Source organism: Megascapheus bottae, chromosome 2, assembly GCF_031878675.1.
Source record: "Megascapheus bottae isolate mThoBot1 chromosome 2, mThoBot2.hap1, whole genome shotgun sequence".
Classification (NCBI taxonomy): Eukaryota; Metazoa; Chordata; class Mammalia; order Rodentia; family Geomyidae; genus Megascapheus; species Megascapheus bottae.
In genome coordinates, this window is record NC_143510.1 from 17,617,050 (window position 1) to 17,639,678 (window position 22,629).

Here is a 22,629-nt window from a genome sequence, read left to right on the forward strand (position 1 = left end):
TTCTCTAACTTGAGTGCATATTTCAGACCTCTCTAGAAATACTCATTTCGTTTATTGGCAGTGTTAGTGCTTACCAGTTCCCTTTTCTGAAAGAGAGACATCTAGAGGCTTTTTTGAAGTGATATGGTATGTATCAAAAATGGCTAACTGGCCTTCCTTTGCCTGCAACACTCCCTTGACATGAATAACTCTAATTGTTAATAAGATATTTGTCTGTGGTTAGTCTTCTGAGTAAATTTTTAGATGTTGATATTCTTAGTTAATAGAATTATATTTATACGTTCCTCTAAATACAGTGGATTAAGGATAATAATAAAATAGTTCTTTTATTTTGCCCCTTCCTTTATTTTACAAGTGGGGAAAAATGAAGCTCAGAAAAGTCCTGATTATGCCACTTTTTTTTTCATCTTTCAGTGTATTGAATTCCTCAGAATAAGTTATTTCTCAGAAATTCTAAAGTCTGTAACTGTTACAGGATACACTCATAGCTTTGTAATTTAAAGGAAGAATGTGGACCTCACCTAAATATTTTGTTAATACTTTTTATAAGATTTGGGTCCGCAATTAAGAGAGTAAAAGTTAATCTAAAGATTAAATGGTCTGGAATTTTAAAATGGTTAATTTGTCAGGAGCTTTGGTACAGTCCTTAAGTAGGAGACTATCTTCTACTACAATCGATTGATGTATATATACCTTTGATGTCAAAAATGCTAAGACCTTTCCTTTTACATGAGCTGCCCAAAGAATGAGGCTGGAGGTAAAGGAAATGGAAGGGCCTGGTAAAGTGTTACCTCAGATACTGTGTTCTAATAAACCTCACAAGGATAAACTTTTTAGAACTTACAGAAAAATCATTACAACAATTAACATAGCATTTAATAAAATTTAACAGAAAATTCACCTGTGTAAAAAAAGCAACTTATATATCAGTGGATATTCTTCATGCCTTTTATAGGACAGACTCTGAAATATATGAGGATGCAGTAGAACTTCAGCAGTTTTTTATTAAAATTCGTGATGAACTCTGCAAAAATGGAGAGATTCTTCTTTCTCCAGCACTCAGCTATACCACGAAACATTTGCATAATGATGTGGAGAAAGAAAAAAAGGAGAAATTGCCAAAAGAAATAGAAGAAGATAAACTAAAACGAGAAGAAGAAAAAAGAGGTTGGTTTCTTGTCCTTTAAGTATGAAGAAATATTATATTTTGTTCTAGCTGGAAAAGTCTATTATGAAGTCTTTGGCTTTTGGTATTTTATATTAGACATGAGACAGAAATGCTTTTATCATAAATCATTTTGGTTGCCAGATTACAATTGAAAGTTGTTGGGAGCCAGAGTGGAATCAAACTGTACCTTGACTTGCATCAGACGATGGCTTTATTGTCTTATTGCTTTCTGGCCCTATTCTATGTAAATGACCTGAGAATTACCATATGAATGTAACACCTGGAGGTTCCCTGGGTCAGGAGGAGGGAAGAAGGGGGAGTGGAAAATAAACGCGGCAGTCTCGGCAGTTTTTGCCTGGACTGCGGACATCCCGGACCCGGTGTGTCTGTCTCTCTTCTATTTCTTGCTAGTCCTTGCCCCCGATTTCAGGAACCCCAATCTGCGAACCCTGGTTTGCTGCCGGTTGGCCCCGGCAGAAAGTTACAGAGCCAGGCATAATGATTCATAGTAGTTCATGCCTATAATCTCAGAAGCCTCAAATCTGAAGATAAAAGTTTGAAGCCAATTGAGACAGACAAGTTTGAGAAATTCTTATCTATAATTAACCAGCAAAAAGCCAGAGTAGAATTGTGGCTCAAGTTATAGCGTACCAGATGAGCAAAAAAGCTAAGGAAAAATGCCCACACCTCAATACAGGCATTACCAAAAAAAAAAAAAAAAAAAGCTGGGCACAGTGGCTCATGCCTGTAATCCTAGCTACTCAGGAGGCTAAGATCTGAGGATCAAGGTTCAAAGCCAGCTGGGGTACAAAAGGACCTGAGACTCTTATCTCCAATTAACCTCTAGAAAATGGGAGTGGGGCTTGGCTCAAGCAGTAACCTTGAGCTGAAGAGTAGCCTTGAGCTGAAGAGCTGAGGTACAGTGCCCAGGTCGAGTTCAATCCCTGTGACCCACAAAAAAAAAAAAAAAAAAAAAAAAAAAAAAAAGATTGAAAGTTAACTTTGACACAACTGTTCTAAGGAACAGTTAGTTCACAAGTATTAAAATCTAATACCTCCTCATCCTGTTATTAGATGATAACTTAAGGAGCCCACTTGGAGCTAGAATGCATTCTCTAGGCCAGGAGTTTAGTCTAGTGGTATTGTGCTTGCCTAGAATGCATGAAGGCTCAGGTTCAATTCCTCAGTAATACATACATAGAAAAAGACCTAGAAGTGGTTCTGTGGCTCAAGTGGTAGAGCTTGAGAAAACCCAAGGACAGTGGTCAGGCCCTGAGCCCAAGGCCAGCACTGGCAAAAAAATAAATAAATAAATAAAGCATTCTCTATGCTTAAATACTTCAAGTTATTACCATATCAAGTAGCATAACTTTTAAATACTGGGTGCAAAATAAGTAAGATCATACTCATTTTAACCTCATATCTTAGAGGAAAGTTTAATTTACTCATAGAAATTTAAAAATCTAACTTTGAGCTAGCCACCAGTGACTTTTATTCCTAGCTACTCAAGAGGATGAGATCTGAGGAACATGGTTTAAAGCCAGCCCAGGCGCGAAAGATAATGACACTCTTATTTCCACTTAATCAGTAAAACTCCAGAAATGGTGCTGTAACTCAAGTGGTAGAGCATTAGCTTTGAGCACAAAAAGTCTGCCCAGACCCTGGGCCCAGGACTGGCACACACACACACACACACACACACACACACACACACACACACTCACGCACGCACATACAAATCTAACTTTGTCATTCATCAGACTTTACAGATGTTTTGATAATGAGTCCTTTTTGTTACAAATTTGACTTCTGACATTTGTATTTGAATTTATATAACTACCTAGAAATATGTGGCACTAAATGTCCTTATGGTTTTTTCCTCTTAGGCAAGAAAACAAAATGATTTTATTTGAAACAATTTCTGATAAGTGATGGTATATATCCAAAAAGGACAGAGCTACTCTAGCCAGAGTAGTTATCCTTGTTCAGAATGGTGGTGGGGGATTGGTAGGAGGTAGTTTCTACATCTTTGCCAATAAAGTGATAGATTTGGAAATAAATGGAGTTTAAATCTACAGCTTTATTGGCTTAACATACATGTTTAAGGAATATACTAGAAACTAGAGAGCTATAGAAGGGATGCTGACATAGACTGTCTAGTGTATTCCTAACTGGCTGGGAAACCTGGTGAAAAGAGAACCAGGTTAAAAAAATCCAAGAAGCCAGTTAAGTATTTTTGTCATCCATGGGGCTTGAACTCAAGGCCTGGGCATTGTCAAAGGGTTTTAGTGTGCACATAGGAACACTCACCCAAACTTGGCCAAGGTGTCTTGACCTTTATTTAGGTCTACCCTTCCCCCCAATTTTTCTTTAGCAGCAGTCACCCACAGGGAAGCTGATGGGAGTTTCCTGGAGCTAATCTGGCTCTAGCAGCTGCCTGAACAATTCTTGAGTCTCTTGATCCTCCTGCTGCCCATTTTATCTCTCCCAGAGTTGGAGGGCAGCCTTCAGACAAACCTCTGTTTCCCAGTGCCCATGGATTCAGGGTGAGAAATCTTCCCAGGTTGCTTAATGATCACCACGCTTGTATACCTAGACACTAGGCTGCTGTACTCAATGTCAGTTCACAAATAAAGAGATCAGAGTTTTGGAGAAAAAGAATAATATATCTATTTTGGTAAGGAAAAATAAGGATTTCTTAAGGTATTATCTCAGAAAGAAGCACATTCACATGTGTGTGTAGGGGGAGGAATGGGATAGAAGAATCCCAGGATTTTTCCTGTGTGTGTGCTAAGGCAGAATTCCAGTGTTGAAACCTCTACCCCCTTATTTTCTTATGTGGAATTATATTCCTTACTGTCCTGAATGTTCTTTCACTACTGCGGTCAGCACTATTAAGAGAGAATAGTATTCTTGCCTGAAGCTATAAAGATATCCTGACTACTCTCACATGGAGAATGAGGTATGGAGAGATATAAGAACAAGAAAGGAAAGCTGAGCAACTGTCTTTTTTAAATGCACACCTAAAAGCATCTTGATAGGTCTAGCACCAGTTTTATCCTAGTTACTCAAGAAGCTGGTATATGAAGATTATAGTTGAAAGCCAGTCCAGGCAAGAAAGTCCATGAGACTCTGGTCACCACCAATTAACCAGCAAAAACCCAGAAATAGAATTGTGGTCCAAGTGGTAGAGCTCTATCCAAAAAAGCTAAGAGACAGTGGTCAGGCCCTGAATTCCAGTCCCAGTACCAGAACCAGAGGAAAAAAAAAATTCTAGTTGATTATCAGGAAAATCAACCTAGACTACAAAGCAAGACCTGTTTTTTTCCTCTCTCCCCCTCTCTTTTCCCCTCCCCTCCCTCTTTTTCTGTTTTCGGGGAGTGTATGTGTGTGTGTGCGTGCGCGTGCCAGTCCTGGGGCTTGAACTCAGTCAGGGCCTGGATACTGTCCTTGAACTTGTTTTGCTCAAGGCTGGTGCTCTACCACTTGAGCCACAATATCACTTTCAGCTTTTACTGTGTATGTAGTACTGAGAAATTGAACCCAGGGGTTCTTGTATGCTAGGAAAGCACTCTACCACTAGGCCACACCCCCAGCCCTGTATCAAGACTCTTTAAAGGAGGGAGGAAGGAATTAGGATGTAGTATTTGAATCTATGTCTGATTCTATTTTAGTATCTTTTTCTTTTTTTAACCCAAGAAGCTGAAAAGAGTGAAGATTCCTCTGGTGCTACAGGCCTCTCAGGCTTACATCGCACATATAGTCAAGATTGTAGCTTTAAGAACAGCATGTATCATGTTGGAGATTATGTCTATGTGGAACCTGCAGAAGCCAACCTACAACCACATATAGTCTGTATTGAGAGACTATGGGAAGATTCAGCTGGTAAGCTTCTTTGATGAGATATGTCTTTTTATCGTGCTCTTGCTCCTTAGGGAAGAAAAAAAGATAATTTTTTTTGTGTGTGTATGCTTGTCCTAGGGCCTGAATTCAGGTGCTGCCCCTAAGCTTTTTATTATTTATTTTTTGGTAGTTAATTGGCAATAAGAGTCTCATGGTCTTTCTTACCCAGGATTCAAACTGAAATTCTCAGCTCTCAGCCTCCTGAGTAGCTAGGGTTACAGGCATGAGCCACTAGCACCTAGCAGAAAGAAAATTTTAACTCACATATTTTACACCTTCTAACAATAGTTCTGTTGTGACAACGAATACAATTGTTCAGTGTGTCAATAAATACAGTTAAGAGCCCATCATATGAAAAACACAAGTTCTGCCAGGTGCCAGTGGCTCACGCCTGTAATGCTAACTACTCAGGAGGCTGAGACCTGAAGATCAAAGTTCAAAGCCATCCTGGGCATGAAAGTCCCATGAGACTCTTCAATTAACCACCAAAAACTGGAAGTGGTGCTGTGGCTCAAATGGTAGAGCAGTAGCCTTGAGCTGAAGAGCTCTGGGACAGTGCCCAAGCCCAGAGTTCAAGCCCATTACTGACTAAAAAAAAAAAAGCTGGAAAAGAATCCATGGTTCAAGTAGTAGAACATCAGCCTTGATTGGAACACAACAAGGTCATGAGACCCTGAGTTGAAGCTCCAGTACAGGCACCAAAACAAACATAAGATCTAACACTATTTGAAGGTTGTCAGAAGAATTGCAAAATCTTAGTTTAATTGATATTCATGTATTCAGATAATTCTTACTTAAAGCTCACTTGAGTTGGGTGCCAGTGTCACATGCCCGTAATCCTACCTACTATTCAGGAGTCTGAGATCTGAGGATTGTGATTCAAAACCAGACAGGGCAATAAAGTTTTTGAAACACTTATCTCCAATAAACTATGAAAAAGTCAGAAGTGGAGCTGTGGCTCAAGTGGTAAAGTGCTATCCTTGAGCAAAAGAAGCTAAGAAACAACACCCAGACCCTTGAGTTGCAAGCTCCAGGACTGGCACAAATAAGTGCACATGAACTGTGTATTGATCATTACCTGCTTAAATTTGTTATTGAAAAGACTTCCTAGGAAAAATACTTTTAATGATTCGTATGATTGAACATGTGTCTAGAAATGTGATGCTCTGTCATCACCACCCCTAAAAAAAAAAAAGGAATGAAGGGAAAGAAAAAAGGAAGGAAGAGAGAGGAAAGAAAGAGGAAGGGAGGAAAGGAAGGAAAGAAGGAAGAAAAGAAAGGAAAAATGGGCATCATTACTGCCATCATCACCACTCCCCCAAAAAAGAAAGAAAAAATGGGCATGTAAAGTAGCACATACTGGTTCTTAGAAGACTGAGGCAATCCTGAATTCAAGGCCAGCCTGAGTTACATAATGAAACCCTGTCAAGAGGAAGAAATGAGCAAGCAAGTAGCCTTTCATACTAGTAATATTTGCTAAAGAATAATTAAAGTTAATGAAACCAGAGTAGGAAATACTGTGATACAGATTTTCCAATTTTTTTAAGTGTGCTAGTCAAGTGCTAAATAATGAAGCATGCACAGTAGTCTACGTGTATATTTATCAATGTATTTTCTTTTTATGTGTTATATGCCTTTTAATGTTAGGAGAAAATTAGCAATTTTAGACCTCCATGATGGACTTCATTATTATTTTTATTATTATTTTTCTTCTTAGTAATTGGATTAAAAATAGTTGCCTAGAAAGCACAGTTGCATAATGACTTGATGGAGTATTTTCCTAAGGAATGTGTGATTTCTGTTAATGATTATTCTCTCTATTTTTAAGGTGAAAAATGGTTATATGGCTGTTGGTTTTATCGGCCAAATGAAACATTCCACCTGGCTACAAGAAAATTTCTAGAAAAAGAAGTTTTTAAGAGTGACTATTACAATAAAGTTCCTGTTAGTAAAATTCTAGGTAAATGTGTGGTCATGTTTGTCAAGGTAAGAAAATCATTAGTTCCAAAATTATTGATCACTTCCTTAGAATAAAATTTAAAAACACAGCCAGGCACTATTGGCTCACACCTGTAATCCTAGCTACTCAGGAGGCTGAGATTCAAGGATTGAAGCCCTGGCAGGAAAGTCTGTAAGACTTGTATTTCCATCTAATTACCCACCCCCCAAAAAAATCCAGAAGTAGAACTGTGACTCAAGTGGTAGAGTGCTAGCTTTGAGCACAAAAGCTCAGGGACAGTACCCATGCCCTGAGTTCAAACCCCAAACCAGCAAAAAAATAATTAAAAATACAAAAGACAATATTTACCAAATTAGAACTCTATTTAAACCGAGGTTTTATTTTTTTCATTGAGTCTATATAACTATATATAAATGTTTGGGAAGAAATTTACCTCAATAAGGCTTTATAAGATCATTTGCTGCCTATACTGTTTAACTGTATTCAATTTAATTTTTTTTGTATTGCCAGACCTTTTCTTTTTCTCTCCTTCCTTCTTTCCTTTCTCTCTTCCTCTTTCTTTCTTCCTTCCTTTCTCCCTTTCTTTTTTTCCTCCTTTCTTTTTTGACAGTAATAAGGATTGGGCTCAGAGATTTCTGCTAATAGACAAACTATCACTTTGAGCCATATACTTCCAGACATTCCCATGCATACATACAAGGTACTCCAATACACTCACCTCCTCCATCTCCCTCATCTTTTCTCTTCCTTAAAACAGTTTCAACAGGTGTGTTTTATTATTATACATGTATTAAAGACTACTTCAATGTATTCACCCTTATTTATCTTCTCTGTCAACCCTCCCACTGATACCTGTCCCAGAGCAGAACCTGTTTACTTTCACTAGGCTAATTTTTAAGGTGGCTTTGCTTTTTTGCCTGGGATCAGCCTAAGACCATGATCCTATGACCTTTTTTGTAGCTGAGACCACTGGAACAAGCTGCCATATCTGGCTTACTCATTTATAAGGGCACTTGCTAAGTTTTTTAACTAGGCTGGCCTTGAGCTGCCAGTTTCCTGATCACTACTCTCCAAGTAGCTGTAATTACAGGCATGACCCTCTATGCCCAGTACCAGGGATATTTTCTGAAAGATAATCATTCTAAATTATTAGCTTGGTATTCAAGTAATAAGTTGTACATTTTGTATGTGTGGTATAAAGTACAGAAGACAGCTGGGTGTGGTGGCTCACGCCTATAATCCTAGCTACTCAGGAGGCTGAGATCTGAAGATTTAGATTCAAAACCAGCCCAAACAGAAAAGTCTGTGAGACTCTTACTTCCAATTAATCATAGAAGAAGCCAGAAGTGGGCTGTGGCTCCAAGTGGTAGAGCGCTAGTCTTGAGCAAGAAGGAACTTAGGGACAGTAACCAGTCACAGAGTTCAAACCCCAGAACCATCAATTTCCTCCTTATTTCTAGAACTAACCATTTCTCCCTTATTTCTAGAAAGTCATTAATTTATCCTTTGGTATATTGGTTAATATTTGCCTTTATCTTTTGTGTTTTCAAAAAAAATTCACGTAATGATGAGTTCTGTTCTGATTATCCTTCCCTACCTCACTCCTAGGAATACTTCAAATTATGCCCAGAAAACTTTCGAGATGAAGATGTTTTTGTGTGTGAATCACGGTATTCTGCCAAAACCAAATCTTTTAAGAAAATTAAATTGTGGACCATGCCCATCAGCTCAGTTAGGTTTGTTCCTCGAGATGTGCCCCTGCCTGTGGTCCGAGTAGCCTCTGTATTTGCAAATGCAGATAAAGGGGACGATGAAAAGAATACAGATAGCTCAGAGGATAATCGAGTGGAAGACAGTTTCAACTTGGAAAAGGTATGTAACTAATTACCAATACAGAAAAGAATTTTATATCTAAAAAATATAAGATATTCATAACTCAGAAAAAATCTTACGAATGTAATATCTAGGGCCAAATAAGAAGAAACTAAAAGGATGTGGAATTGAAATCTCTTCATATAACTACTTCAAAATAAATATAAATTTTAAAGAAAACTAAAAGGAAAGAAAAAAAATAAACATATGTTTCTACACCCCTATAATCCCTGTATTTTAGGAGGCTGAGGCAGTCAGTGCCAAGTTTGAGGCAAAGTTGGGCTATATATGTAAATCCTGTTTCAAAAACAAATACTTTAAAAAGGTACTTAGCAAGTTACCTTATTAGACTCGTAAAACAATTACCTCTTGGATTCGCTTTTAGATTTATGGTAGGATTATTACATGTGCTATCTTTATTTTTTATCATTTATTTATTTTATTTAGAGAATACTTATTAGTTTCTGTAATCAAACCCACATAGATAAGACCTTACATAATTAATACAGTGTGTTTACCTCTGTACAAATGAAAAAAAAATGTTTTAACGTTTCTAGACCAATATGGCTATTAATTTTACTGTACAATGCCAACTCAACAGGTAAATTAGGATACTTTTTCCAAAGTTATTTATTTGTTTGTTTGTTTGTTTGTTTATTGTGGTTGTAGGGCGTGGACTCTGGGCCTGGGTACTACCCTTGTGCTCTTCAGCTCAAGGCTACCACCCTACCCTAGGGTTTGGGCGTTGTCCCTGAGCTCTTTGTATCCATGCATGAATAAACATGTCTGCTTCTGGATACTGATAAAATAAGTACAAGTAGTTGTAAGTCTGGTTCAGTTGATAGCCAGTAAGTGAAAGCTTCAATACCAAGTTCAAGTGCCAGGGTAAAAGTAAGTATATTTGATATGCTGGGGTTTTTTTTTTCTTTTTTTCTTCCTTTGTGTGTGTATATGTGTATGTGCCAATCCTAGGGCTTGAACTCAGGGCCTGGGCTCTGCCCCTGAGCTTTTTTGCTCAAAGCTCTTCTGGTAGTTAATTGGAGGTTAATTGAACTTTCCTGCCCTTGCTGGCTTCCAGCCTCAGCCCTTAGATCTCCGCATCCTGACTTACTGGGATTATAGGCAAGAGCCACTGTTGCCTAGCTGATATTTTATTACAGCCATCTAAATTTTTGGTTTGCTAAACCAACAGTTATCAAAACCTTTTATGGTTGTTTTTCCTTTTTATGTTAATAGAAAGGAAAGTCATCTTTTTCCCTTCTCTGTCTACTCCTGATTGTTAGCTACCTTTCTAAAACCAGTTTCCTTTACCACAGGAAAAGGAAGATGTCCCTGTGGAAATGTCCAATGGTGAACCTGGTTGCCACTATTTTGAGCAGCTCCGTTACAATGATATGTGGTTGAAGGTCGGCGACTGTGTATTCATCAAGTCCCATGGCCTGGTGCGCCCTCGTGTGGGCAGGTGAATGTTATTGATGTAGGGAAGACGTGATTGGGACTAAGATTTAGGGCCAGTAGACATCCATCAAACCAACTCATAGCACACTACCCATGCTTTCACATCTAATCAGTACACTTTCTTTAAATTCTCCCCATGGATTTTTTTTCCTTCCTTCCTTCCTTTCTTCCTTCCTTTCTTCCTTTCTTTCTTTCTTCCTTCCTTCCTTCCTTCCTTCCTTCCTTCCTTCTTTTCCTTTTTTTTTTTTTTTTTGGTTGTGGATCTTGAACTCAGAGCCTGGGTGCTATCCCTGAGCATTTTCTACTCAAGGCTAGTGTTCTACCACTTTGAGCTATAGCTTCCCTTTGGGCTTTTTGGTGGTTATATTAATTGGAGATAAGAATCTCATGGACTTCCTGCCTGGGCTCACTTCGAACTGTGATGTCTCAACTTGATGAGTAACTAGGATTGTAGGTATGAGCCACTGGTCCTCAGCTCCCCCTAGGTTCTTAGTTCCTCCCCCACCCCTATTATTTATTGCTCTCAGCTAAGAAACCTTCCCCTTTGTGTAATAAACTCCTCAACTTAAATTTGAAATATGGGGTTTTTTTTGGGGGGGTGTCGGGTCGGTCGTGGGACTTGGGCTCAGGGCTTTGGGCCTGGGCATTGTCCCTAAGCTCTTCAGCTAAAGGCTAACGCCCTACCTCTTGAGCCACTGTACCACTTCCAGTTTTCTGGTGGTTAACTGAAGATAAGAGTTTCACTGGACTTTTCCTACCCAGGCTGGCTTTGAACTGTGATCCTCAGATCTCAGCCTCTTGAGTAGCTAGGATTACAGGTATGAGGGCATGTGTGCTCTCACATATGCATTCGCACATATGCACATTCTTGCTCTCTCTCTTTCCCTTCTTCCCTCTCCCTCCTTTTCTCCCCGTCTCTCCCTTCCTCCCTCCCCCTTTCTCTCTCCCTCCCTCCCCCTCTCTTTCTCCTTCTCTCCCTCTCTCCCCCTACACCCTCCCCCCACACTCTCAGCTACAGTGAGGTTGGAGGTGTAGCTCAAGTGATAGAACAACTGCTTAGCAAGAGCAAGGGCCTAAAATTAAATCCAGTACTGCCAAAAAAATAAATTCAAAACAAAACAAAGTTTCAGTTAAAGACTAGGAGTATAACTCCATGATAGAGAATGGGAAAGACCCTGGATTTGATCACTCAGGGACATAAAAATAAACACATGCTAGCAGTTGGTTCCAGAATATTTGGGGTCAAATCCCAGCTCTGCTAGTTGTATGTCCTTAGACAAATGATTTACTTCCCTGGTTTTCTGTTTCCTTATGTTTGTTTCATCATTTGGTAAACATTTATTATGGCTACTATTTGCCACTACCTTGATCAGCTCCAAGGATACATTAGTAATAAAGCAGACAAATACTTTTAGTTTCATAAAGTTTTGTTTTAACATGGAGACACAGTAAACACCTTGAGTAAGTTGTTGATGTTAGATCATGATACATGCTGTTAAAAAAAATAGAGCACAGTAAAGAGAATAGACATGTCAGATCCAGGAGATTGGTTTGTATAGGCCTGGCTCAGAAACTGGTATTGGGCCAACACTTAAGAAACAACATTTGTTAATTGCCATGGCTCACGCCTGTAATCATAGCTACTCAGAAGCTTGAGATCTGAGGATCAGGGTTCAAAACCAGCCCAGGCACAAAACACCTTGAGACTCTTATCTCCAGTTAATCACTAGAAAATGAGAAGTGGGGCTGTGGGGCTGTGGCTCAGAGTGATAGAGCACTAGCCTTGAGCTAAAGAGCTCAGGGACAGCACCCAGGCCCCGTTTCCAACAAAAAAAGAAAGAAGGAAAGAAAGAGTGAGTGTGAAAATTATCATCCAAGAAAAACAATACAGGCAGAGTGGTTAGCAGGTATAATAATGTCAAGTTTGTTACTAACAGAATGAGCCATTCTTGAGTTAGGTGATAGCTGAGAGCAAAAGAGTAGCTTGCAAATCATGTAAGGCTTTTGTAGGAGTAAACAGGATTGTTTCAAGTATATAAGTAGCATTTGAGTTAGAATTTAAAAATTACCTATTGGTTAAGTGGTCTTGAAGAGTCAAGAGTAGAAGCAAGGGCTGAGAATGTAGCTTAGTGGTAGAGTATTTGCCTAGCATACCTGACGCCCTGGGTTCGGTTCCTCAGTATCACATATACAGAAAAGGCTGTAAGTGGCACTGTGGCTCAAGTGGTAGAGCAGATCCTTAAACAGAAGAAGCTCAGGACAGTGCTCAAGCCCCAGGACTGGCAAGGATGATGTTGGCTTTAAATGAGGGTAATTGACAAGAGCACAATTTTGAAGGTCAAGTTAATGGCATTCTTAATGAGATATAGAGTCTCAGAGGGAGCAAAGGTAATAATCCTTCAAGAATGAAATTATTTCAATATAATTTCTCAATTGTTTTTCTCCCAAGAATTGAAAAAGTATGGGTCCGAGATGGAGCTGCATATTTTTATGGCCCCATCTTCATTCACCCAGAAGAAACAGAACATGAGCCCACAAAAATGTTCTACAAAAAGGAAGTGTTTCTGAGTAATCTAGAAGAGACCTGCCCCATGACATGTATTCTGGGTATGTATTTATGCCTTCGCATTTAATCACATTCACTTTATAAAAATCACTTGAACACTGCTTCTGTGCTAGACACTATTCTAGATTTTATATCCATAGCAGTGACCAAATTGAAGTCTATATTATACTCTTAAAGGCTTACATTTGGGCAGTGGTAAGGGCTTTGCTAATAGGTACCATGTGAGTAGAGTCTTGAAGAAGCTAAGAAGGAAACTATTTGAATATTAGGTTTTATTCCCTATTAGGCATAGCTTAGAGTGTCTGGGCTTTATTGAAACATAATAGAAGTGTTGGGTGGCAGGAGGAATGTAGAGAGTGTGGTAAGAAATGAGCCTTATGAGGTAGCTAGGCCCTGAACACAGTGTAGTAACTGGCTGGCTCTGAATAAATAGGAAACCATTATGTGGGGAGTGGAGGCACAAAGCAGAATGGAGTGTGAACTGGCATAGACAATGAAAGGGGGAACCATTGTGGCTGCTGGGGAGATATCTTGAAAGAATAAAGAAGCTTGGTGCTGGTGGCTCCCACCTGTAATCCTAGCTATTCAGGAGACTGAGATCTGCAGATCAAGGTTCAAAATAAGCCCAGGCACGAAAGTCAATGAAACTATCTCCAGTTAACCACCAGAATACTGGAAGTAGCACTGTGGCTCAAGTGGTGGAGCAGTGGCCTTGAGCTGAAGAGCTCAGGGACAGCACTCATGCCCAGAGTTCAAACCCCATGACCAACAAAAGAAGAAAGAAGAAAATGGGGGAAATACTCAAAAGACTATTAGTCTGTCAGACTGAGTATTCACTGTGGCATTGCATTTCTTAGATGGAATTATGTGCATCATTGCTTTCAGCTTGTGTGTTTCTACTAGTGCTGGGTTACCTCTGCTAACTTGTACTAGCTACAGTAAATCTTTTAGAATGCTTTCCTGAAAGAGTGGCTGTTATAAGCGTTATCATTTGAAAATCCTTAGTAAGACAGGAAAATAAAAGGTTTAAATATTTGAAAGAAAAAGGGTATTTTTTTTAAAGACCTTGTTAGGCACAGAAAATACCTGAGAACAGGGCACAGTGGCATCATGCCTGTAATCCTTACTACTCAAGAAGCTGAGATCTGAGGATCATGGTTCAAAGCCAGCCTGGGCACAAAAGGACCTGATACTCTTATCTCCAATTAACCTCCAGAAAACAGGAAGTAGACTTGGCTGTAAGGTAAGGGCGGTAGCCTTAAGCCAAAGAGCTCAGGGACAACGCCCAGGCCCAGGGGTAGGGTGATAGCCTTGAGCTGAAGAGCTCAGGGACAGCTCCCAGGCTAAGTTCAAGCCCCATGAACCACAGACAAAAAAGAAAAGACCCAAGAGATAGATAAACTATTTAAAATTAATTAAAATATCAAGATATTTGTATTTCTATTAATAATAAGCAGTTATAAAGTTAAATATACCATGTACATCATTTGCATTTGGTACCTAAGAATTTTTTTAAGATGTACAATATATACACACACAAATATAGGAATATAGAAGTCATTAAATCTGTGTTTAGAGGATCCAGAGGACCCTAAGTCAAGGCCCAGAAGCACCACATTCCTTCTAAAACTGTCAATCACTCTCACTCTTTAGCTATGGACATTAATCTTAGCTGTGCCTATAATCCTAGCTGCTCAGGAAGCTGAGATCTGAGGATATGAGAAACTCTTAACTCCAGTTAACCACAGAAAATCAGAAGTGGTGTTTTGGCTTAAAGTGGTGGAGTGATAGATAGCCTTGAGTGAAAAAGCTCAGGGACAGGGCCCAGCCCTGAGTTCAAGCCCCATGAACTACAAAAATAAAATTATAAAAAAGATAAAGTAACTTGAGATAAATTTAAGGAGCTTCTTGCTAGAGACATGAATCTCAAGGACCTCAGCTGGCTTCATACTTGGACCCTCATATTTCAACCTCCTGAGTAGATATGATTTATAAGCATGAGTCATCAGTGTCCAGCCCAGCATCCTATTTATGCTTTCTAGGATAGTTGATAGGCTCAAGTGGTGGAGTGCTGGCCTTGAGCAAAAGAAGCTCAGGGACAGTACCCAGGTCCTCAGTTCAAGCCCCACGACTGGCACAAAATATATAGAGATACACACACACACACACACACACACGAGCAGGAGTAGGCATGGTGGTACATTCCTGTAATCCCAGCACTCAGCATAGTCAGTGGTAGAATATAGCTTATCAAGCACATGCTCTGAGTTTAAACCCAATAATTACCAAACAATAAAATACAATAAATCCAGCCAGAGACTGGTGGCTCATGTCTGTAATCCTAGATACTTAGGAAGCTGCAATCTGGACAGGCAAGTCAATGAGACCCTTTATCTGCAGTTAACCAGCAGAAATCCAGAGTGGTGTGGTGCTCAAAATGTGAAAGCACTGGCCTTGAACAAAAAAGCTCAGGGACAGTGCCCAGGCTCTGAGTTCAAGTCCCATAACTGACAAAATAATACATAGGTGGATGGATGGATGATAGATCAATAGAACCAAGTGTCCATTTGCAGATGAATGACCTACCTTCTCTCTCCTCCTGGGTTACAGAGTTAAAAATAGTCTGAGCTACATAGTGAGACCCTGTTTCAAACAAAACAAAAATTTAAAAAGAGCATAGGGAATCATTATTCACCTACTTTCATTGTCGTATAAATTTATCATTACCTGTATGGAAGGTAATTTGAAATACCTGTAAAGCGGCCGGGAGTTTGGCCTAGTGGTTAAAGTGCTTGCCTAGCATGCATGAAGACCCAGGTTCGATTCCTTGGTACCACAGACATAGAAAAAAGCCGGAAGTGGTGCTGAGGCTCAAGTGGTAGAGCTCTAGCCTTGAGAAAGTCCAAGGACAGTGCTCAGGCCCTGAGCTCAAGCCCAGGACTGGCAAAAAAAAAAAAAAAAAAGAAATACCTGTAAAGTGAAGATGTACAAGCACTTCATTCCAGATTTTGTACTTTTAGAAATATATACTTTGTATTCACACTCTGCAAATTTGTTAAATGATTCACCTGCAGAAATTTTGGAACAACCTAAGTATCCCTCAGTAATTAGTTGAACAAACACAAGGACACCCAAGACAGATTATAATTACAAAATGCAGATTCAGAATATTGTATATAATGTGCTACCATTTGTGAGCGCTTTATTATTTTTTATAAGTAGCATAAAATTAACCATTTTAGCTTTTCATATGTATGCCAGTTCTGGCGCTTGAACTAAAGGCCTACAACTCTTAATTCAACTATTTTTGCTCAAAGTTGGTGCTCTACCACTTGGGCCATTTCTCCAGTTCCAGTTTTAGCATTTTTTTTTTCAGTTTTAGCATTTTTTGTGCTGGTCCTGGGGCTTGAATTTAGTGCCTGACCAATGTCTCTGAGCTTTTTCACTCAAGGCTAAAGCTCTACCACTTGAGTTGTAGGCTCTACTTCTGGCTTTTTTTTTTTCCTAAGCTGTTAATTGAAGATGAGAGTCTGGCGGACTTTTCTGCTCCGGCTGGTTTCAAACCATGATCTTTAGATCTCAGCCTCCTGAGTTGCTGTGATTCTTTTGCTTTGGCAGTAGGAGGGTTTGAACTCAGGACACTGACTTTACTATTGGACACTCTGCTAGTTAAGCCTATTTTAACCAGTTTCAACCATTTTTAAGTGTAAAGTTTAGTGGCATTAAGTCAATTGACAGTATTATGATCATTGTCTATTTCTGGAAATTTTCTACTATTCCAAATAAAGACTTTTTTTGGACGCTTCAACTCAAGGCCTGGGAATGTCCCTGGGCTCTTTCATTCAAAGCTAGTACTCTACTACTTTAAGCTACAGTGCCATTTCCAGTTTTCTGGTGGTTAATTGGAGATGGGTTACTTTCATTCTGGGCTGGCTCTGAACTTGACCTTCAGATTCCAACCTCCATAGCTAGCATTACAGGATGCAGGAGCCATCTATATCCAGCCCAAATAGAAACTATGTACCCATTAAACAATAACTATTTTCTCTTCTCCCCTTCCTAACCCTAATAATCTTTGCTTCTTGTCTATGTGAGATTTGTATATTCTGTGTAAGTGGAATTGTGATACTTTCCCTTTCTGTCTGGCTTATTTTACTTAACATTATGTTTTTTAAGCTCTATTGAGGCAGATAAAATTGTTACTGGTTATTTTGGTGATGGAGTCTTTCTAATTTCTTTATCTGGGCTGATGTCAAAATTTTGTTAAGATTACATGTATGAGGCACCTGCATCTAGCTTTTTGCGCATATAGCTACTGTAAATAATGTTACTATACTCACAGGTGTTCAGATACCTTTTAAGCCTTTGTTTTCAGTTCTGAATGTGTGTGGTGAGTGCACACATGTCCCTGTGTACACAACCGTCGTGGGTCTTGAACTCAGGTCTTTGACACTAAGCTTTTGAGCCACAGTTTCACTTCTGGATTTTTGGTGGTAATTTGGAAATAAGAATCTCATGAACTTTCCTACTCCTGCTGGCCTCCTACCTCAGTCTTCAGATGTCAGCACCTTGAGTAGCTAAGGTTACAGGCATGAGCCTTCAGCACCCCGCATGTTTCCAGCTCTTTTGCAGAGTCATACAGTAATTATTTAGCTTCTATTAGGAGTTGCCAAACTGTTGTATACAACAGATGCAACATTTTAAGGGTTCCAGTTTTCCCACATATCTATGCTACCGCTTGTTACTGGTTTTTTGTTTGTTCCAGTGAAAATGTGCCATTTGTCTCTCTCATCCAGAATGACTTCATATGCTTTTATCACTTTTTTTTTTTTTTTTTTTTTGCCACTCTTGTGCTTGAGCTCAGGGCCTGCGCAATGTCCTTGGACTTTCTCAAGGCTAGAGCTCTACCACTTGAGCCTCAGCACTACTTCCGGCTTTTTTTTTGATATTTTTTATTGTAATTAATAAAAGGGTTACATGATATTTGCCAGATAGAAGGTGCATTAATTCACATACATTGATGCCCTTTCACATGTCTTGGGTACTTCCGGCTTTTTTCTATGCATGTGGTACCAAGGAATCAAACCCAAGTTTTTGTGCATGCTAGGTAAACACTCTACCACTACGCTAAACTCTTAGCCCTTTTATCACATTTTTAAGGTGATGGCTTTCTAGAAAATGTTTGGTCAAATTCTCCGCTAGTAGGTATTCTTTTGATGCCGGAATCTCTCCATCCTTACTTTTCAAACATTTGGAATGTGTATATCCTACTATATTTCAGCTCTTGTTTGTAAATGCATTCTCTTCCTACCCCCTTGGGTCAGAAACTTGAACCTGGTACCAAAGTACACATTTTCACATCCTTTTATCCTTCACATCCTACCTGAGGAAACTTGTAGAATTCATAGTGTTCCAATCTGAGCAGATGTTTTTGTTTTTGTTTTGTCCTAATAGTTGTGAAATCTCATTGTAGTTGGTCATTTCCCCATTGATTAGTGATGTTGAACATTGTTATGTGTGTTTATTAACTTCTCATGTATGTTTGGAATAATGTCTACTGAGATTATTTGCCCATTTTTTAATTGAGTCTTAAAATCTAGATACTAAACTCTGGATACTAGATATTATTTTGTTATATAGTTTGTCTTTTTTACTTTTTTTTTCCTTTTTTCTTCGGGGTCATGGGACTTGCACTCTGGGCATAGGCGCTATCCCTTAGAGCTTCAGCTCAAGGCTACCACCCTACCCCTTGAGCCACAGCCCCACTTCTCTTTTTGTAATGATTAATTGGAGATAAGAGTATCTAGGTCTTGCCGGGAGTTTGGCCTAGTGGTTAAAGTGCTTGCCTAGAATGCATGGAGACCCGGGTTCGATTCCTCAGTACCACATATAGAAAAATACCGGAAGTGGTGCTGAGGCTCAAGTGGTAGAGCTCTAGCCTTGAGAAAGTCCAAGGGCAGTGCTCAGGCCCTGAGCTCAAGCCCAGGACTGGCAAAAAAAAACAAAAAACAATAGTATCTAGGTCTTTTGTGCCTGGGCTGGCTTTGATCCGAGATCCTCAGAACTCAGCCTCCTTAGTAGCTAGGATTACAGATGTGAGCCATCACTCTTGGCTTTTTTACTTTTTAATGGTATTCTTTAGAGCACAAAGTTTTTACTTATGATGATGTCTAGTTTATTTTCTGTAGTTTATGGTGTTCTTCAGATTTTACATCTAAGAAAACATTGCCTAGTTAGAGGTAGTAAAGATTAGCACTTAGGTTTTCTCTTTTATATTTTTATCTCTCACATTTAAGTCTTTGATCATTCTAAGTTAATTTTTATAGATGATATAAAGTAATAATCCAACTTCCTTTTTTATCTAATATGTGTTTATTTCTATACTTCAAATTGAATTCTATTTCTCCTGAGTTCAAGCCCCATACACAAATGTTCACATTTGAAAATTAAGTTAAAAAGGGTGTATATTTCAAATGTGAACATTTGTGTGTGTGCATATGTGTGTGTGCAGACATGTGTCAGTTTTGGGGCTTGAACTCAGGAGCCAAATACTGCTCCTCAGCTTCTTGCTCAAGACTAGTGTTCTACCACTTGAGTCCCAGCTCCCTCTCTGGCTTTTTGATGATTAATTGGAAATAAGAGTCTCATGGACTTTTCTTGCCCTGACTGGCTTCCAACCACAATCAGCAGATCTTAGCCTACTCATAGATAGAATTACAGTTATTAGCCACCAGCACCCAGTGGAACTTAAGTTTTTAAAATGATAGAAAACTTAAACCAGATGTTAAATGTACCCCAGTATATTCTTTTAATTTTTCTCCAACTTACTCTTTCAGGAAAGTGTGCAGTATTGTCATTCAAGGACTTCCTCTCCTGTAGGCCAACTGAAATATCAGAAAATGACATTTTGCTTTGTGAGAGCCGCTACAATGAGAGTGACAAGCAGATGAAGAAATTCAAGGGACTCAAGAGGTTTTCACTCTCTGCTAAAGTAGTAGATGATGAAATATATTACTTCAGGTAAACCTTGAAAACTGTACAATGAGTTCTTTATCTAACTCATACCAGAACAAGGTAGTTCAGATGGCATTGCTGGCTCACATCTGTAATCCTAGCTACTAAGAAGGCTCTGATTTGAGAGTCAAGGTTTGAAGTCATCTTAGGTAGAAAACTGTGAGCTCTTTCTTATCTCCAGTTCACCAGCAAAAAGTCAGAAGTAGAGGTATGGTTCAAGTGGTAGAATGCCAGCCTTGAGTAAAAAAGCTGCATGAGAACATAAGATCCTGAGTTCAAGCTTCAGTAGCAACACACACAGAAAAAGACCAGGAGACCAGGAGGTTAGCCTAGTGTTAAGAATGCTTGCCTACCATGCACAAAAACCTGGGTTCAATTCCTTGGTACCACATACATAGAAAAAGCCATGAGAAAGCCCAAGGACAGTGCTCAAGCCCCAGACTGGCAAAAGAAAAAAGAAAATAAGGACCAGAATCAAAAGCAGTATAGCCCAATGTTTTCATTGTTTTAATTATTAAATCTTAAACTACAACAATATAAATTTCAAATAGACAATATTAATTTAGTTAAATACTAAAGAAAATGGAACTAGAGACATGGATCCAATAGTAGAGTGTCAGCTATGAGTGAAAATGCTGGAGGGTGCAAAGTTCTGAATTCTAGCCCCAGAACCAACCAAAAAAGAAAAAATAATGTTCATAATCTACTAGACCCTGGTAACCACTTGAATAGTGTGTCTTTTGCTTAGAATGCAGTAATTGTAATATAGAGGCAGAAATACTTGGTTGTGCTTCATGTCCTGTTTGTTAGCAGATTGGTCAGATTGCTATAGATTGTGAAACTCTTTATCATATAGTCAGCTAGATCTGACCTACTGCTTCAGTGGGTATTCATCAAAATGCTTTAAAAAAAAAAAAAAACCAGCTCCTGAGCCAGGCACCTATGGCTCACACCTGTAATCCTAGCTACTCAGGAGGCTGATATCTGAGAATCATGGTTCAAAGCTAGCCTAGATAGGAAAGTCTGAAACTTATTTCTAGTTAACCACCAAATAGCTGTGGCTCAAGTGGTAGAGCATTAGCCTTAAGTAGTGTTAGGTGACTTCATTTTATGTCACTTCTTTCAGAAAACCAATTGTTCCTCAGAAAGAGCCTTCACCTTTGTTGGAAAAAAAGATTCAATTGCTGGAAGCTAAATTTGCCGAGTTAGAAGGTGGAGATGATGACATTGAAGAGATGGGAGAAGAAGACAGTGAGGTCATTGAACCTCCTTCTCTACCTCAACTTCAGACTCCCCTGGCCAGTGAGCTGGACCTTATGCCCTACACACCCCCACAGGTGAAGGTGACATGTCCTATTACTTATCTTTTTCTCAGCTGTGGTTTGCAGTAAACACAAACCAAACTAAGGAGACATCTGCCTCTTCCATACGTGAGCTTCTACCTAGAAATTTGGAGGAATGAACAGGTGGTTTGGTTTGGTTGAATTTTGGGGGAGGGGGTGGTCAGTTTTCATATTTTTTTCTCTTTATTTTTTAATTGTTTATATGCCTGTAATCTTAACTACCCAGAAGGCTGAGATCTGAGGATCATGGTTCAAAGCCAGCCCAGGCAAGAGAGTTCATGAGACTCTTGTCTCCAGTTAAACAGAAAAAACCAGAAGTGGTGTGTTGTGGCTCAAGTGGCAGCTTGCTAGCCTTGAGCAAAAGGAGCTCAGGGACATCACCCAGGTCTTGAGTTCAAGACCAGAACTGGCAAAAAGAAAACAAAAACAAAGTATATGCTAGGTACTGGTGGCTCATACTTGTAATCCTAGTCACTAAGAAGGCTGAGATTTGAGAATCTTAGTTTGAAGACAGTCCTGGCATGAAAGTCCTTGAGACTTTTATCTCCGATTAGCTACTCAAAAGAGCCAGAAGTAGAACTGTGGCTCAGGTGGTAGAATAGCATCCTTGAACAAAACAGCTCAGGGACAGTGCCCAGGCCCTGCGTTTAAGCTCCAGCACTGAGGCACCAGTGGCTAATGCTTATAATGCTAGGTACTCAGGAAGCTGAGAACTGAGGATTGGGGTTTAAAGCCAGACTGGGCAGGAAAGTCTGTGAGACTAAAATACCAAAACTGCCAGAAGTGAAGCTGTGTTCAGTACTAACCTTAAGCAAAAGAAGTTCAGGGATAGCACTAGGCCCTGAGTCCAAACCCCCGGACCAGCACAGAAGAAAAAAAAAAGGTATATATTTGTCATATCATTAAACCATTCATGATTTACAATTTAATCTCTTAGATTTTATAGAACTGGTTCATTTTCAATTTCCCTAGAAAGCTTTCCTTGCCTTACATGGAAGAAAAGCAAGAGTAAGGAAAGGCATCATCCAAGTGCTTCTCAGTTTTTATTATCTTTGTCTTTGGGGGGTTTTGGTGGGGGCAGGAGATGTTTGTTTGGGTTTTCTGTTTGTTTTGAGAAAGGGTGTCAGTGTGTAGCCTAGATTGATCTCAAACCTATGGTCTTTCTGCTTTTGCCTCCCAGGAGCTGGGATTATAGGCATGGTCTACCACAGTGATCATCAAGTCTTTTAAGTCTCTTCTTCCTTAGAACATGATCTTTTCATTGAGGTGATCATCATTGGTATTTTTTCTTATTTAGATTCTCGGGACTTGTGAGATCACTATTACATGTTATAGTATATAATCA

At 39.3% G+C, this 22,629-nt stretch overlaps 2 protein-coding genes across 35 annotated transcripts in view; one reads left to right on the plus strand and one right to left on the minus strand.

Annotated features, from left to right (window-relative positions):
* Pbrm1 (polybromo 1) overlaps positions 1–22,629 on the plus strand; it is a 99,620-nt gene that overhangs the window by 63,265 nt on the left and 13,726 nt on the right. For 24 of the 34 annotated variants that reach the window (XM_090321174.1, XM_090321274.1, XM_090321284.1 and 21 more), the window contains 8 exons: positions 956–1,167; positions 4,868–5,053; positions 6,900–7,057; positions 8,640–8,903; positions 10,220–10,365; positions 12,811–12,968; positions 19,764–19,947; positions 21,068–21,278. In XM_090321174.1, the coding sequence (XP_090177300.1) occupies positions 956–1,167; positions 4,868–5,053; positions 6,900–7,057; positions 8,640–8,903; positions 10,220–10,365; positions 12,811–12,968; positions 19,764–19,947; positions 21,068–21,278 (1,519 nt within the window). The remainder of the gene's footprint in view (positions 1–955; positions 1,168–4,867; positions 5,054–6,899; positions 7,058–8,639; positions 8,904–10,219; positions 10,366–12,810; positions 12,969–19,763; positions 19,948–21,067; positions 21,279–22,629) is intronic. The other 10 variants (XM_090321190.1, XM_090321352.1, XM_090321212.1 and 7 more) reach the window with 1 other exon arrangement.
* Uqcc5 (ubiquinol-cytochrome c reductase complex assembly factor 5) overlaps positions 1–22,629 on the minus strand; it is a 72,766-nt gene that overhangs the window by 27,087 nt on the left and 23,050 nt on the right. The window lies entirely within an intron of this gene.